The 17,623-nt window shown below is 39.2% G+C and overlaps 1 protein-coding gene across 1 annotated transcript in view; it reads right to left on the bottom strand.

The window, feature by feature from the left end:
- AKAP6 (A-kinase anchoring protein 6) overlaps positions 1-17,623 on the bottom strand; it is a 595,413-nt gene that overhangs the window by 135,653 nt on the left and 442,137 nt on the right. The window contains exon 13 of the mRNA XM_027111037.1: positions 7,012-7,160. Coding sequence (XP_026966838.1) covers positions 7,012-7,160 — 149 coding nt within the window. The remainder of the gene's footprint in view (positions 1-7,011; positions 7,161-17,623) is intronic.

Below are 17,623 nucleotides of genomic sequence, written 5' to 3'. Positions count from 1 at the left end.
GCACTTTTGGCTCCTTTGACTACAGGCTGTGTTGAGACAGCACAAGAGAAGGTGCAAAAAGAACCAGAACTGAACACTGAGCAGCTGTTCATTAGTTTAAGACAGGGGAAGAATCAGGGGAAGAAAATAGAAATGCAGGGTGGAAATAAGGTCTCTTTGGGCTGTCTAGTGATATATCTGCAAAGGTGTTCTCAACATTGGCACACGTAAGAGATAGTACTTCCTTTTATGGCTGGTGTGTACCAAAAAGAAAACATTTTATGTAGCAATGTTCCAAAAACACCCATTGAGCAGAAATTCCAAATTGTCATTTTTTGTGTGTGTGTCTTTGTGTGTGCATGTGAGAGAGAGAGAGAGAGAGAATATGAGTGAGCATGAATGTTCATCCCACTGCACAGAGATATTTTTGGCCTTTTGCTCAACAGAAAACTAGAAAGATCACCCTGCTGCAGTGAAATCCAGGGGTGATTATATCGCTTCTCAGGTAGTTACAGTCATTCAGTGTATCTTATTGCTTAATTAATTTAGAGTCAAATTTGATCTTTAATCAAGCAATGTTTTAAATAGTGATATATTTGTTTTCATCTGTCAGTATCATTCCTCTTTGGGAGTGTTTTTTATATATGGTGTATATATATATATATACATATATCTGTGTATGTTTTCACACTGATCCAGGGATGCTTCTCTTCCTAAAGAAAAATGGACTCATCTTTCCTGCTGAACGTTTAGCCTTTTGTCTAATTAAAGTTCACTGAGTTCAGCCTGTTGTGCTTGGAAATAACCTATATACTGTTTGTATTTGGAAGTAAAATTTACGCTAAAACCTTACAGGGTGAATACTCCTGTATTCTTACACACAGAGCATAAACCTTAACTACATATCCATCTGTAGACATTGCCCAAATTCCCCTACAACCAGAGGAAGCCTGGCATATGACTGAGACTGAGGTATCTTCTAGAACTTTACCACAAGAACAGAAGTCTCTAAGAGCTCCCTTGGGATTCCCTCCTGATCCCAGGAAGCAGAGTCAGGAAACATCTCCATGCCCTTCTGCTTTAAATTGTTATTTATGGTAACCCTTAATACGTGCGTGCGTGCACGCTCACACACGCGCACACACACACACACACACCCCTACATACACACCTGAAATCCTCACCCTCATTCTACCTGACCTTTTCCTAATGGCTAGTATCTATGCATCTTTTAAGACAGCTCAGATGTTCCCTCCTCCCATAAACCTCCCTGACCCCTTCTAGCCAGGCTGGATTAGGCAAGCCTCCTAAGTATCCCCATAATACCGTCTATCTGGAATTTTGACCATCATTTCATAAGGTTGTATCTGAGTGTCTCTGTCTTTCTCCCTCACTAGACAGTAGAGATCAAGTCATATGTATTCTTTCCATTCCTAGCACCTCATACAACTCCTTGCAACATAGTAGTTGCTCTGATGCATATTTCATTAACTAATTTTTCACATATCTATTACATTCCAGGTATTTTAGACATTTTCTTATTGATTATTGTAGTTCTATGCTGCAAAAAGCATGGGAAGTAGACTGGGATAATAGTCTACTTAATAATAGGAATAATAAAATAATAATAGGAATAATAAAACATTACTATTTTACAGACTGAGATATTGCATACTGAGGAGATTAAGTGTCTCAATCAAGGTCACACAGCTAAAAAGTAGCGGAGCGCCAACGTGAATCCAAATCTTTAATTTTTAATCAGGTATGCTCTCTCTCCTCCTTTAAGAAATTAGACTAGAGTGACTGTATGACCGTCCCTAAAAATAAATGTTATTGTGCGTTTGGAAGCAATCAGAGCAGACCTAATGCATTCTAATATCTAGGATCATGACATGTTGCCTGCAGCTTTAAGACAGAAAATAATAGTCAACTGTAGTCCTCAATTCCTGCTAATCAAGATATCACATGGAATTTTTAATGGTGTAGTTTTTATTTTAGAAGACTTCTATAATAGAACCTGAAAGAGTCTAACTGAAAGAAAAACGTTCCTATTAGCCATACCTTTTAAAACAAGCATTCTTAGAGATACTGTTATGTCTACCTGGGGTAGATTTTATGGGATAGACTACCACAAGGTAAGCGCCTAGCTCTCTTAGCCTCTACCACCTCATAGTTACCATACTGTCCTTGTTGATGGTTGAGGAGCCCAAGACACTCCTGAGCTCCAGACCTGCTTCCTGGGCATTTCTACTTAGATGTTACGCAGATCATAAAAAGAACTATGTCCCAAACACTCAGCTTCTCCCCGCCCCCCTGCTCCTCCCTTTCAGGGGAGGAGCTGTCTTAAATGCCCCCCATCCACTCAGTGACCAGGGCCTGTCTTCAACGTCCTTCTTTCAGTTTCCATTCCTGCTGTCTTATTAGCTCAGGCTCTAACTATTTCTCACGTGGATAACTGGAATAGCCTCTTAACTGATCGCTGTCTAGTATTGCCCATGGCAATGTATTCTCCCGACTGCTGACAGAATACTGTTTGAAAATTGCCAGTCTAGTCTTGCTGGGATCCTTGGCTGGTTCCAGCTGTGTGTACACACTGTCTCCTTTGTGGGAGACACTCTGGCTGTCACTTCTGACCCGGGCCATTCTCCATGGACACTTCTCCTAGCAGGCGTTCCTGACTGACATTCTCCTGCCACCCTTTGGGTCCCACCATCTCTACATCCCCAGTGCCTAGTAGAGTCTGCACTTCCTAGCTGCTCAAGAGTTACTAAGTGTTGAATGACACGGAAATCATTTGAATCCAAATCCTCCTAGTTTCCTTCTCCCCCTTGAGCCAGCAACTGGAGCATCAAAGTGGTTCCTTTTTCAACCTCATTCCCCTCAGCCAAGGTTTACCGACTCTTTCTGGCTTTAGCCTCCAATCCTGTCTCCACTTTTTCCATTACTGGTCTCCGCCCCCAGGCTTTCCAAGTTAGTACATGTGGAGTGGGACCCAGAATTTGCATGTCTAACAAATTCCCAGGAGACACTAATGCTGTTGGTCCAGACTTTGAAAACCACTAAAGCAATGGTTCTCAACTGGAAGCGGGCATCAAATACATCTTGGGCCACTCCTGCCTACTGAGTCAGAATTTTTCGGGAGGTGAGACGGGCAGGCATTTTTTGGCTTAAAAGTTGCATAGGTAATCCTGATGCACTATCCTGGTTAAGAAGCATGAACTCAGTGATTAACTCTAGGATCTGGACTTCACTTTCTTCCTAAGCCTTATTTTTCACCACCCCCCTCCAACTTTCTACCCTCCTCTCCAGTCATATGGAACAGCAGGTAGTCTAATGATTCCAGACCTTTGCTCCCTCTCTCAGACCCCCAGATCCGTTTTAGTTATTCATTTATGCATCAATGCATTCGCCGAGCACCTAGCACATTCCAGGGTGCAGGGCTGAGTGTGGTGAACATGACAGGCACAACCCTGCCTCATGGAGTCTACACTGTTTGCTCTGAGCTTCCCTGGCACCCTCTGCTTCCCCTTCTTCCTCATTGCACAGGCAAATACTGGCTTAATGCTGCACTCTCTTGCTAGACTGTTTCATGAAGGTAGGGACTATGGTCTGTCTTTGTAAGTGCTCAATAAATGTTTGTTCAGATTAAATTGGAAAACTCTTCCCCTGACCTAGGTTTCTTTTGAAAATCATCTCCAGAGTCCTCTCTTTCTGCTGTCTTTCCTGACCTGCTCCAACTCCCCCTACTGCAGTCAGCATTGAGCTTCGCCTTCCATAAGCCCTGATCCTGACTCCAAGCAGATTTCTAACTCAGCACTTGTGATCCTTTACTACATGTTGTTTACAGATCTGGCTCCTCCTACCAAACTGTGAGTCCCTCAAGGGCAGGGACCATTTCATCTCTGCACTTCATATAGGAGGTATTTAATAATATTCATCAAATTAATGAATGAAGTCAATTCTGTTTTCACTTACCACCTGCTTTGCAATGTTTTTGCCCAAAATTCCTTGTGGCTTTAATGAAATTGCCTTAAGACTCTTCCATTTTTCCATAGTAGGAAGATACCATAATTTAAATTTTATACAGTATGGAATATGCATAACATGTGTTTTAGGGGGAAAAATGTTTATCAAGGGTCTGAATGAAATTCTCAGAGAGAGGGCAAAGTGTAACTTCATGGGTTGTCCACTGCATCGTGACCCAGGACTCTGAGTTGAGGTCCTGGACAAGCCAGTCACCCCGCCTTTCTGCCTCTCAGTTCTATCATTTATAAGCTGAACAAAAGACCTGGTTTTTAATCTACACTAAGTCTTGACACGGATGCTACTTAATGAATTAAACAAGATTTTGAAATTCATTAAAAAAAATGAAATCAGATAACTCCTTGATAGAAAGAGGTGTTACAAAAAGAGATGGTTATACTTTACAAAGTACACAAATTATAAGTGTTCTTGACAAACTCTGCTCAGAACATCATGCCATGCAGTTAGTAGGCCTTCAGTGGATATTTACTGGATGAAAGACACAAAACAATCTATAAGCTTTCATTTAAATCAGCCGGAATCAAAAGTACCAACCTGCTCCCACTGAGAATCACCAGTGATTCAAGCATTGTATGTCCCTACAGGAAGCCATGGTTTCCCACTTTGTGATGCAGGAGCCAGTGCCTAGAGTCTCCCACAGAGGGGCACACTCTGTTACTACAGCTCACACAGGTTCACATACTTTTGGGGAAATCTTCCCACTGCACATATTCATGACTGCTAAACACACATTTCACAGTTGTATATAAGCTGTGTTAAATCACCTTGATGCACACCTTTTCGTCAAGCCAGAAAGGTTATAAACTCATTTCTAAACAATACTTTGGTTATGCAAAATTCTTAGAAATTTAAGATCTCCATTCAGTCTAGCAGCTGAGTCTTCCCTGGAGTAACCTTATACATTTTTCAACTACATACTCTTCTTCGCATGCATGTAGGCACGGGGAGGAAATGAAAATATACAAATTGTATCACTAACTTAATGTTCTCTTTAGTAGATTGGATATCTATCTGCATATGGAATGAAGACCCTAGAAATCCCACACTATTCCCACAATTGCTTATCGGAAACAATGCTCATTCTATGTAACAAAATGAACGGTTAATGAAGTTTATGTATCATCGGAGCAGATAATTTTACAAGGCTGTGTTCTTAAGGCTTCAGAATTAAGGATTCAACTGTGGGAGCAAAGAGTCTTAGGGGCAGGACACCCCAGATAACCTCACCCACATACATTTCTCAAACAATGGTTTTCTGTATATAAACAGAAAATAGAAAGGAGTATATGCTTTTTGTCCTTAGTATTAAATAGCTGCCTTTTCTTTAGCATACTGTTAAATTTCTGCACAATGCACAGCCTTCAGCACCCTAAGGAGCATAAACAAAGGATATCAGGCAAGTTCACGTACTCCCACTTTACAGAACAATGCTTGTTGTTAACTAAGCAATTCCCAGGGCAGATTTATGATTTGTGGAGCCCAGAGTAAGTACTCAGGTTGGGCCCTTGGAATCCAAGGTCAGAAGCACATGGTGCCCGCTCAACCCCCAGCACTTTTAGAAAACATGAAAATGTGACCTAAAGTTTGTGGTTGTGGGTACACCAGAGACTACTTAGGCATTTAGAAAAATTAAAGCACGTTAAGGCCTCAAAACAGCGTATTGTTCATGCTCCAAGATTTAACCTTTTCTTTCTTATTTGCTGCTATGCTTGTCCTCTTGCGAATAAATGTCTTCTGAATCGTATAAGATGAATCAAATATATGTATAACATGTCTATGTATAACAAATATCTTAATAGAGCAACAAATTATATGGATAGGTAAATTTTAAAATTTGAAAAGTCCTTTCCCATTTCCTAAAAAAGAATTATGACTCTGATTCTTTTCTTGCATTCTTAGACCTTGGGTTATATCACAAGACAGGATTTGTAACTTGTGTTCTTAATTTATCCCCCAAATTTGAATTTTAAGTCACGTCAGAACCATAAGCACTTACTTCTTTCCTCCTGCCTTTTCAAGGAATATTTTGGCTAGAGTTACACCCCATAGATTTATACTGTGCTATTAACATCTAATAGAACTTGGGGGAACAGTTTCTCCGCCGTGTTGTCTGGCTCAAGTATAAGAGCGAAATAGGTCACTGTTTCCATTTTTATGAGTATAAATATTATCAAGTCATTAAAACTATGAAATAATTAAATTTCATTACACTCTTTTACTCTTTAATAATCACCTACTAAATATTCAAATTGAGCCAGAAAAAAATTTTTTTAATATACGTTTTTAAAAAATTCTATACATGTATTATATATACATACATATTTATATATACACACACAGTGTTCGCATAACTTTAAAGTAATTTGGAAATATTTGAATGCATGACTTAACTATTCAATAGCATGGGTAGTTAGTACAATATAAAGACAGCCATTAGTCCATTAGTCTCAGGCTGAATGAAATTGTTGGTGGGTCACTGAAATTGCTGGGTCTTTTCACATACCATAGACAATAAGCGCTAGTCCATTATTCCAGTTGGCTTTATGTGACAAACCGGTTAGCTCATAGCCCCTAAACAATTATTAAATATCTATATTTTTCATAAAAATTATGTTCTACCAAGTTTACAGTGAGGTTCTGGTATTTAAAAGTTGCTTCTATAGACTTTAAAATAAACGGTGAAGTTTAAAGAGGGGGAAATATACTGAAAAGAGTTACAGGCATAGTGTAGTGACAGAAACACTCATAAAATCACAAGGCTGTTTTGAAAACAATAATAACAAAGTTAGGAAGTTCTGGGTGAGATGACACACTGATAAAATCCACAGTCTTCAATTCTGAAGTGAATGGAAAAGAACATAAATGCCTCATCTATCGCGCTTCTCTTGTTATCTAGGGACGAAATGCCTGCCTAACACCTACCAGTGGAACATCATTGAAAAAGTAGAGATTAGTGAGAATAAAACAACAAAAAGAATAGTTCCCTACCCATTGCCTCCTACTGAATGAACTTTTGACATATCAGCAAACTCTTCTTTCCTCTTGCTGCTGCTGGTATACTGCTCGCTGTACAGCTTGAGGGACATCTGCTCAACAGCATCTCTTTGTGCTTCCAGGTAGCATAGTTGAACCTCAGCCTGGAGAGAGAAAAAAAGAGGAATTGCTGTTTTAATCCAAAAGGAATGCATTTCAAGTGAGGTGTAACAACTCAAAGAATGGGAATTGTTCACATCATTATCCGGCTCCTTTTCAGGTTGGATTTAATGGGATCAGCTGGGCATATTACAGAATTATATTTTAGATTTGAATCTTATAAGTTCCTCCTTAAAATATGACCTGAATAAATGAATTCTCAGAAGACTCAGTAAATATCACAAAATATCCCTGAGATCGTAATACTGTATGATGAGACTTTACATAAAAATTCTGTGAAATTCCTTAATAATATTCTTCCTCGTATTGCCACATATGTAACATTTATTTTTTTAAAGATTCCCCCTCCGATCCATACATTTGCATGGACACATACTTTGAATGCTTCTCATTATCTTCCCCGAGGAGAATAAAAAAGCCTAGTATTAATTCAATACCTTTCCAATAGTGACAACGGACTTCCTGTACTACATTTTTTTTTTTTGGTTCTCTGAATTTTGTCTTAATAATGTTAAAATAGAGAGAACAGTGATTTTGCTTACATGCAGGCTTGAATTGTTAAATCTTTCATAGATACTTGGGGCTCACTGTAGTACAGGGAGAGGTAGTAAGTTCACCATGCTGTTTTCTATCAAACCAAGGCCAAAAGAATGCTGAATAATATTTGGCATGGAATAGCATTGAATAGATGCTTTATTTATTGCAGCTGTTGTGATCCCTGTGGCTTTAGAGTTCCCTAGAACACCAGATGAGACGGGGAATGAAGTCTTCTCGGTGGCATGCTTGCCTATGGTGAAGGGGAAAGGGCAATGATGAGTTATGTGCACTGTGGACCAAAGGAGCTCTTATTTTCTTTTGGCGCACCTCACTAAATCCAACACGTCCGTTAACATTTCTCAATAGCCTTAACACTTCTGCTTCTTTATAATTTAATTACATATTCTCCTACAAAAAAACAGGTCTGAGTCAGACCTGTTTGACCCAGGTCAGAATTCTATAACATGCAGGAAAAGCAGTTGCCAGAATGGAAAAGCAAAGTCAGACATGACCTCCTACTCTTTGCATCCAGTGCCAACCAAGGCCTTTTGCCTGGTCTCTGGTTTTACAGACTCAACCACGGAAAGAAAGAGAGAGTGTTGCAAAGTAGCAGCTGCTTAAAAGGGCAAATCAGGACTCTGTAAAGGAAATGGGTAGCTTATGAAATGTAAGATCTCAAACCACTCTAGAGTTCGCATTTTGTTGCTTTCCACAGCAGCTACTTATGAATGTTCTAGATACTGAGGAAGAACTTTAAAAATGCTAAAATTACTATACTCATATAACTGAAGTTTCAAGAACTGCAATCTATGTATTGGTTCATGTAAACTCTTCTTGCCCAAACGAATTGGCTTGAATAAGAATAGACTCAACTGGATTAAGAATTATGTCAAACAGTATAAACAAAGGATAATGTTACACGGAGTACATTCAGTATGGGAAGAGGGGTATGGCTGATGGAAAAGCACAAAGGAAATACTAGATTTAGTGTTATTCGGCATATTTATTAATAGATAGTGAAAGAGAAGGTATGGAGTATATTAATGGCAACACAGAAGAGTGCCAACTCAGAGCTTTGCAGATATCATAGAATTTGGAGAAATGATACCTACAGACCTAAGAATATTTTTTAACAGTTGGGGGGAGGTACATGAAACTGAATAGAGGGAGTCAATGATTAGAAAAAAACAACAGAATATATCTTTCAAAAGAGCATACAATATTCTTAAGTAACTAAATATGAGACAACTGAGAGATACTGAACAATAGTCAAAGAATTTAATGCAACTAGAGATTATCATACTAAGTGAAGTAAGTCAGAAAGAGAAAGAGAAATACCATGTGATACCACTAAAATATGGCACAATGAACCTCTCTACAAAACGGAAACAGACTCATAGACATAGAGAAGAGACTTGTGGTTGCCAAGGGGGGTGGGGGAGGGAGAGGGATGGACTGGGAGTTTGGGGTTAGTAGATGCAAACTATTACATTTAGAATGGATAAACAACAAGGTCCTACTGTATCCTGAACCATAATGGAAAAGAATATAAAAAAAGAATGTCTGTGTGTGCATAACTGAGTCACTTTGCTGTACAGCAGAGATTGCCACAACATGGTAAATCAACTCTACTTCAGTAAAATAACAGTAATAATAATTTTAAAAAAGAACTTAAAAACAATCTTTCCAAATGCTACCCCCCCACCCCTCCCCTCCTCAATGCTATAGGGATACTGAGGAGGACATCCCACACAAAGTATTCTATTGGTAACCCCATTAAAATATTGAATCTGCACCATTAGATGCCAAGGGGCATGTCTGATCCCTACAGGTTCCCATTAATTTTTAACCACCCTAAGGTAGCAAATTAGACCACTGCTTGCTCTGGGCAAAGATTTCACAAATGTGTGCCACTGGTCACAAAAAGCATCATCAAGAGGGAGGCCAACTTAATATAGACTCATCACTACTATAGAAGAATAATTGAAGTTCATCCCTTTGAGATCCTAGGCCATTTCTGTGCAGAGAGGGAAACACCTCTCATGACAGGGATACATGGAAAGGAGCTCAGAGAGAGACAAGTTGCTGAGAGCAACTTGAAAAATAATTAATCACCTTACAAAAGTGATTGAAATGTTGTTAATCTAAGACTTTTATTGCACAATATCTCAAAGGCATTTGACATAGGAAACTTCCCTGTGCTAACAAGGAGATGAATTAGATGGCCCAGGTCTTTTCTATCCACCTCTATTTCTATCTCTGCTTTCAGTGATTCATTCCTAAATGTGATGATAAAAATAGAACCAAAGTTGCTTCTTCTGCTAAGGTTGAATGACTTTGCCAGTCTAAATCTCTCTGCCAGTCTAAATCTCTCTGCAAACTGTCTTAACTTTTTCTCATACTGTATCTTAGTCCAAAGGTAAATTTTTTTTTTTTTTTTTTTTGCGGTACGCGGGCATCTCGCTGTTATGGCCTCTCCCGTTGCGGAGCACAGGCTCCAGACGCGCAGGCTCAGCGGCCATGGCTCACGGGCACAGCCGCTCCGTGGCATGTGGGATCTTCCCGGACCGGGGCACGAACCCGTGTCCCCTGCATCAGCAGGCGGACTCTCAACCACTGCGCCACCAGGGAAGCCCCAAAGGTAAATTTTTAAGAAAAAGATTTGAAGAAACTATAGTTCTTAAAAAAATAGTAACACTGAATCTTTGATTAAAAGAATTTCATTTCTTAGCATCTATTACAATTGTGGATGCTTTTAAAAGTGACTACATTTTACAAATGGAAATTAAGACAGTAAATAATATTACTGATCCTCCTAATCAATCAATGGGATTGATTGTAATCAATGAGATTTAGCAAACTATTAAGGAAAATAAAAAGGAACAAGAGGGAACAGACTCAGTGACAGATCCACCTCTCACTTCCTGGTAGGTGCCGTCAATGGGAGTAGGAATATAAAAACAGCAGTACAGGTGAATGGAACAAATGAGCTGGAATTGAGTCTTTTGGTTTGAGGTACTAGTGTGATTCCCCAAATGAGATGTTCAGCAAGCAAGTGGAAATATTAAGACTGAAATATAAACCCAGAGGCAATGGTTGACATTAGGAAAGGAAATGAGACTGCCATGGGAGATGGTGTATGATGAGAAGAGAAAAAGAATCAGTTCTCACTTATTCTAATCTAGGCCTGCATTACACCTTAGCTGACCTAATGCGATGGATTCTCAAACACTCTCCCTCCCTCTTTCTCCACCATCCCCAAGTCTATTTTATAGATAGTTCCTTGATCTTTTTGAATCACATCTGGGATCACTGGTCGTTGGTATTTCAGGGCTTAATTCTGGATCTCTTTTCTTTATTTATACTCTCTTCCATGGCTTTCCATGCCATCTATGTAGTAATGGCCTCCTATTCTCTCCTCTGAGTGCCATAACTACCTACCCAATCAATCACCTGACTTGCTAACTGAATTTACTTTAGGCATCACTGTTTAAAACACTCTCCATTCTCATCCTTATCGTGTGCCCCGAAACTTTGTTCTTAGGACTTTCCCGTTAAATCAATGGCACCATCTGTTGCTTAGGTCAGAAACTTGAGAGTCTTCCATGACTCCTCTTCTTCATTTTCCACAGCCAGTTACTCCCTAAATTCTGTTGATTCCTCTTTCAAAATGTCTCTCCAGTCTGTCTTCACAGTCTGCATTGCTGCCAGACTGGTCCAAGCCTTCATCATCTCTCCCCTGTAGTACAGCAATTATCTTCTAATATGTATCTCCCCTCACGCATTCCTGCCCCTCTAACCTCTTCCCTTACAGGACCAGAGTGGTCTCTATAAAACTGAGTTGGTTTCATACTGCATTCAGATCTAAAACACAAACTTCTTCCACAGCTCATTAGATTTGGTTCCTGCCTGTCTCAGACCTCACTTCCTACTTGTCTCCCTCTTGATCACTATGCACCGTCATGCTTGCCTTCTCCCAGTTCTTTAAACAGCTCTTTCCTGTCTCAGGACCTCTGCATATACTGTTCCCTTTCTCTGGAATATTCTCTTGGTAACATCTTCTCATCCTTTAGCTCTCAGCTGACATGTTACTTCTCAGAGAGGCCTTCCCTGACCACCCTATCAAAAGTAGATCCACTCTATCTTTCTCCATTTCGGAAGTGTTAATTTCCTTCACAGCACATATCACAACTTAAAATTCTTACATTTGGGGCTTCCCTAGTGGCGCAGTGGTTGAGAGTCCGCCTGCTGATGCAGGGGACACAGGTTCGTGCCCTGGTCCGGGAAGATCCCACATGCTGCGGAGTGGCTGGGCCCGTGAGCCATGGCCGCTGAGCCTGTGCGTCCACAACGGGAGAGGCCACAACAGTGAGAGGCCCATGTACCGCAAAAAAAAAAAAAAAAAAAAAAATTCTTACATTTGCTGGCTTACACTTTTTCTGTCTCTGTCTCCAGATTCTAAGCTCCATACAGGGACACTGTCTGTCTGTCTCCTCAGCCATTTTGTATTCCCAGCACCTTGGCAGTATCTGGAACATGATAGGGGCTCAGTAAATAATTTATTATTCATATATTCACTGAGCCTTTATCATGTGTCAGGAACTGTACCAGGGACTGTGGGTACAAAGAAGAACAAAACATAGCCCCTTTTCTCAAGGGACTGCAGTGTAGTGGAGGAAAGAGCCATGCCAACAGATACCTACAAATGTGCCAAGTGAAATGATTGTGGGGGAAGATGGGAAATAAAAGAACTAATTGCCTGAAGGTGAGGAGTAGGCAGTAAAGGCTTGACAGAGGTGGCATTTGAGCCAGATCTGGGAGCATGGCTATGACTTTGTCAGGTAAAGAAGCAGATGAATATCTTTATAGGCAGAGTACCTCATTTTGTTCAGAGGCCCAGAGTTATGAAAGGATGTGGCATGTTCAGAGAATGGTGGCTGGAGTTTTGGAGGCATTTGGATGAAGAGGCTAAAGTAGAAGGGGATAGGCTATGGAGGATGTCAGGTTAGGGAGTCGGAACCCTATCCAATGACCTGCCAACAAAAGAGGACATTGTTTCTGTGATGGCATTATCTTCCTCCATCTCCCTTTTTCTGTCATGGGAACATAAGTGTCTGATGGATGAGTCCAAATATGCTCATAAAGCTCCTACCTCCTGGCGTACTTTGAGAACATTGCATTGAGAAGGGAATCAACAGCTTCCAAGAGGCCAGAAGCCCAGCATCCCAAACAGGGGAAATGCCTAAGAGATTCTACTAACTCATATCTCTCTAGTAAACGTTTAACATAATGTTATAGACTCAGGACACATAATGTCATAACTTTTCAATTTGTATGTTGAAGCCTTAAACCCCAATGTGACTGTATTTGGAGACAGGGTCTTTAAAGAGGTAATTAAGGTTAAATAGATCACAAGGGTGTGGCCCTAATCCAACAGGACTGGTGTCCTTATAAGAAGATGCAGAGCGCTCCCACAGAGAAAAGGCCATGTGAGGACACAATGAGAAGGTAGCCAGTCATTTACAAGCAAGGAGAGAGGCCTCACCAGAAATCCAACCTGCCAAACCTCACAACATGTTGATCTGGGACTTCCAGCCTCCAGAACTGTAAGAAAGAAAGAAATAAATCTGTTGTTTAAGCCACCTAGTCTGTGGTGGTTTGTTATTGCCACCCTAGCAGACTAATACACATAATAAAGTTAGAAACACTGCCTTCTCATCTGAGGTTTAATACAATTGCTTTGCCGCTTATCATTGCTAGTATGTTTTCCCCTTTTATTTTGTATGCACCTATAGCTTAAATCACTACAGATACTCTTTCAAATTTAGACTACAAAATAATAATATAATCAGAACACAAGACAGTGTTCTAAAATATTTTATTTAAATTTGGCTTGGTATGTGGTGATCCAAATTCAACGATCTTCTCCAGGGCCTGAATAATTACTCAACCATCTACCTTCCTCTGATATTGTGTCTAATGACAAAATAGTTAGCCCATGAAAAATTTGGTGGTGGAGAGGTAAGTTTCAGTTATTCTAACAGTCTTTAAGGATTAAACACATACTTTTATAATCACATATAGACATATGCCTTATCCTTGCCCTAAAAAGCACTGATTTATTTAAGAAATATCAATTATTTCATTATCACTGCACGTCACAGCATCCTTTGTTGGGTTAAGTATCCTGAGAATGTTAAATAATTAATTTTACTCTTTTTTAACTCATGCCATTGTAGGTCTGCCTGCTCATTCATATTGTACTTCATAGCTTCCCACCACATCTACCCACCCACTTGCATCTGGGTCCACATCCTCTGCTTTCTCTCCTTTTTCTGTGGAAACAGTCCGTATTTCTATCCAAGACCAATCCCCTCTACTTAGGCACTAGACCCCCTCTTATCTACACAAAGATTATCACCCCAGCAGCAAACCACCCTTCTCCCCTTCATCAAGTTTTTCCTCTCTACTATAATTATTCTCATTAGCACATTACCACCCCAGCCCCAGATGCTGTTTCTCCCATGTTAAAAAAAAGAAAAAAGGAAAAATAATCTCTAGACATCAGTTGATACCAATCTATCCTCTGGCTAAAGCCCCATTTCTCTGTTCTCCATTACAGCAAAGTCACTTTTACATGTATTATCTATACTCACTATGTCCAATCCCTCTCCTATTTTCTCTTGAATACACTCCAACTAGGCTGTTGTCCAAATTCCCCAGTTGAGTCCTCAGTCTTCAACCTAACCGGACATGCTCCAGCATGGCTTGTGGGCATGCTCTAGGGGCATTTGGTCTTGTTTGCAAGCTAGCTTGGTCCCTAACCTCCCTCAGGTCTTGTCTGAAAATGTCATCTTCTTATTCAGGTCTTATTTGATCTTCTACTTAATACTTCAACCGACCCCCACCCCCAGCAATCCTTATCATCCTTTATACATATTCACCATGTGTAGCTAAAATATGTAACTTATTTTGTATTGTCCATCTTCCCCCAGTGGACTGAAAGGGACTGAGGACAGGGACTTTTATCCATATATTCATTGCTGCATCTCCAGCACCCAGCACAGCACACAGTATGTGATAGGCACTCTATACAAATTAGCTGAATAGATCTTACTGAGTTTGAAAATCTAAAATGGTTTAAAGTCTACAAAGAAATAAAACAGATAGTTTGAAGGCTGTAGCCTCAGCTTGATTTTTAAAATAGTTGGCTTCATTTTCTCTTAGAAAGGAGACTATTTTTTTCTTTGACAGAAAACTATTGTAATATACAACTTGTTTACTTTTATCTAGGAAAAAAAGGAAGAAGAAAAGCTTCTTTATTTCGAGTCATTTGGTAATATTTTATTCAGCTAATAGAGTGATCCTATACTTCATGTATTATATTAGAAACTAACCACGATGGTCTCACACTTATAGAATGAAAATTTCGGCTATCGTCATCATGCAGTAAGCTGCACAATCCATTTCAAAATGAAGTTTTAAGTCTTCTGGGTAAGAACTTGTTTTAGCTTAATAAAATCTGATTTCCCATTAAAAAAGAGTCATTTGAGCTTTTGGAAGAAACATTAGCAATGTCACACTTTGGAAGAATCCACACCAATTCAGGAGGACCATGGAGATCCATCAATACAATGGAGGGGAACTGTACTTTTTCTGACAATCATTTTGTCATTTGGGAATATCTTCCTACTTTTACTAGTTGTTGTTGTTGTTGTTGTTGTTGTTTTTACCCTTTGATGCACTGTCTCTAATCACATGCCTTTTTCTCTTATTCCTTAGACAAATATTTACTATGCCTCCCCTCTCGCCTCGCCATAGTATCCTTCTCACGCAACTAGCCCAACTTGCTTCATTCTTCTGGAAACACCTTCAGTCTCTAGACCCCCACAGGCTCTGACAAGGACTTTCAGGGTTGATGAAAGTCATGCTTTTGTTTGGCAGAATTCCTCATACTCACTCCAGGATTTAGCGTTGTCACCTCTACAGTGTTTTCTTCCCCCAAGATCCCAGTTATTTTGTGCGTTGTTGCTTTTGCCATCACTGTTGGAGGTTCATGGTTTCCTGAAATAACTCATCTTTGGAATTGAATTCAAAGTGCATTTCCTTTGTCTAGAAATGAACTCTCTGAAGACATTTATCACACATCCATGATTAGCTACATTCTAACTAAGTACAAAGAATATTTGGCATTATAAAGGATGAGAGTCTCTCTTCAGCCCTGTGTGCACAACTGAATGGAGTAACAAAGCCTCCTTCTCCTACACAGTTGGAGCAGGGAGTCATAGGACTAAGGAGCAATGTTTCTCTTTGGAGTAAAGCTGATTAGAGGTCTTCATCTGACAAACATATTTTGGGAGTCTCTTATATGTAAGACATTGTACAAGATACAAATCTGGGTCAGACATGGTGCCTGTCCTTAGGGAACCTAAACATAGAATTACAGAAAATTATGTTACATAATAGGAGCTAAAATATTTATTCAAGGATATGACCAATATTAGACTTTGAAAATGTTGTCAAAGAAACAGTAAGTTCATTAGAATATTCTTTTTATCAATGGATAAGAAAGTTATAAAAGTATTTAAATATATAAATATTTTCCCATTTAAAGTTAAATATACATTAAAAATTTAACAAGAATCTCAAAGCTATTTCAATATTATACTTAGCAAAGATTACTGTATATACTAATCTGTACATTAGGATATAAAACTTCTCTGACCATAGTGGCAGCCCCAGAAAAACTAGCCTTAGGTTCCCAAGGTTTACTTATATTTATATTCATGGATAATTAACTCAGGACAACTGCAAAAGATAACTGATTTAAGTAAAAAATATTATATCTTTAAAATGTCATCTTTATTTCTATTGACTTGGTGCTATTTGCAAACCATTAAAACCATTCACTGTAATGTTTAAGAAATTCAATTTTAAAGCTATGTCCTTAATGATATTTGTTAAATGGTAAGCATTTAAACAAAGCAGAAAAATTAACATGAATGCTATTTTCATTATTTCTTCTGCATTTGTGTGTAAAGAAAAATGTTTCCTTCCTCCATGTTAATGATAGATGAGATGTTTAGTAAAAACAACGACAATAATGCCTCCACCTAACAAATATAAAGAACAAATATATCACACAATCGCATTTGTGGGTAGCCTTATCCACCACCACCCTCCTCCTCTTTGCAATGGAAGTAGTTAAAGCGATTAAAAATTCAGCATCCTATGTCATGAGCTAGGGTGGGAAGGGAGTGTGATTACACTGTGTGGACTGGAGGGGATGATCAGAATTTCGATGTTTCTCCATTACTGTTTCCTTAGCAAATCTCTGCACGATGACACAGGCATCAAGTCTGTGTTTATATTCTTCAGCTGTATCCTTATTCCCATCTTCCAAATTCCACTACAGCAAATCCTTATGTACTTTCTGGCAGAAACTAAAAATTAAAGATGTATAATGTGAAGATACAATCTTAGTTTCTCTTGCCCTGCAGGACTGGCAGTTCCTTCCCAAGTACAATTATGTTGGCAAATGCTACTATTAACTCTATGACTACAATGTGCACTCCAGCTCCTTTGAAATTCTATAAAATAGTTGTCCTTAGATGGTGATAGAAAGGAAGGAATGAAGCAGGAACAACAAGAATTACTTTACATACTAATAATAACAATTTAGCTATCAAAACAGAACTGAACAAGTCTGCCTTTATACTGTCCTTTTAAAAATTTAGCCTCCTAGGGTTCTAATAATCAGGGCCTATGGTTCAGGAATGCACGGTAGCACTCAGCTCAGTGCCTGTATCCTCATTTCAAAGAGAATCATTCAAACCGACATCCACCCTGTCAAGAGTCTTGACTTTGAGCTGCTAATGTAGAATAAAAATCAATATAAATTTTGATCATT

This window comes from Aethalodelphis obliquidens, unplaced genomic scaffold, assembly GCF_003676395.1.
Source record: "Aethalodelphis obliquidens isolate GAN/ISIS:26980383/991018 unplaced genomic scaffold, ASM367639v1 scaffold10, whole genome shotgun sequence".
NCBI classification, from domain to species: domain Eukaryota; kingdom Metazoa; phylum Chordata; class Mammalia; order Artiodactyla; family Delphinidae; genus Aethalodelphis; species Aethalodelphis obliquidens.
This window is presented reverse-complemented; position numbering and strand designations above follow the sequence as displayed.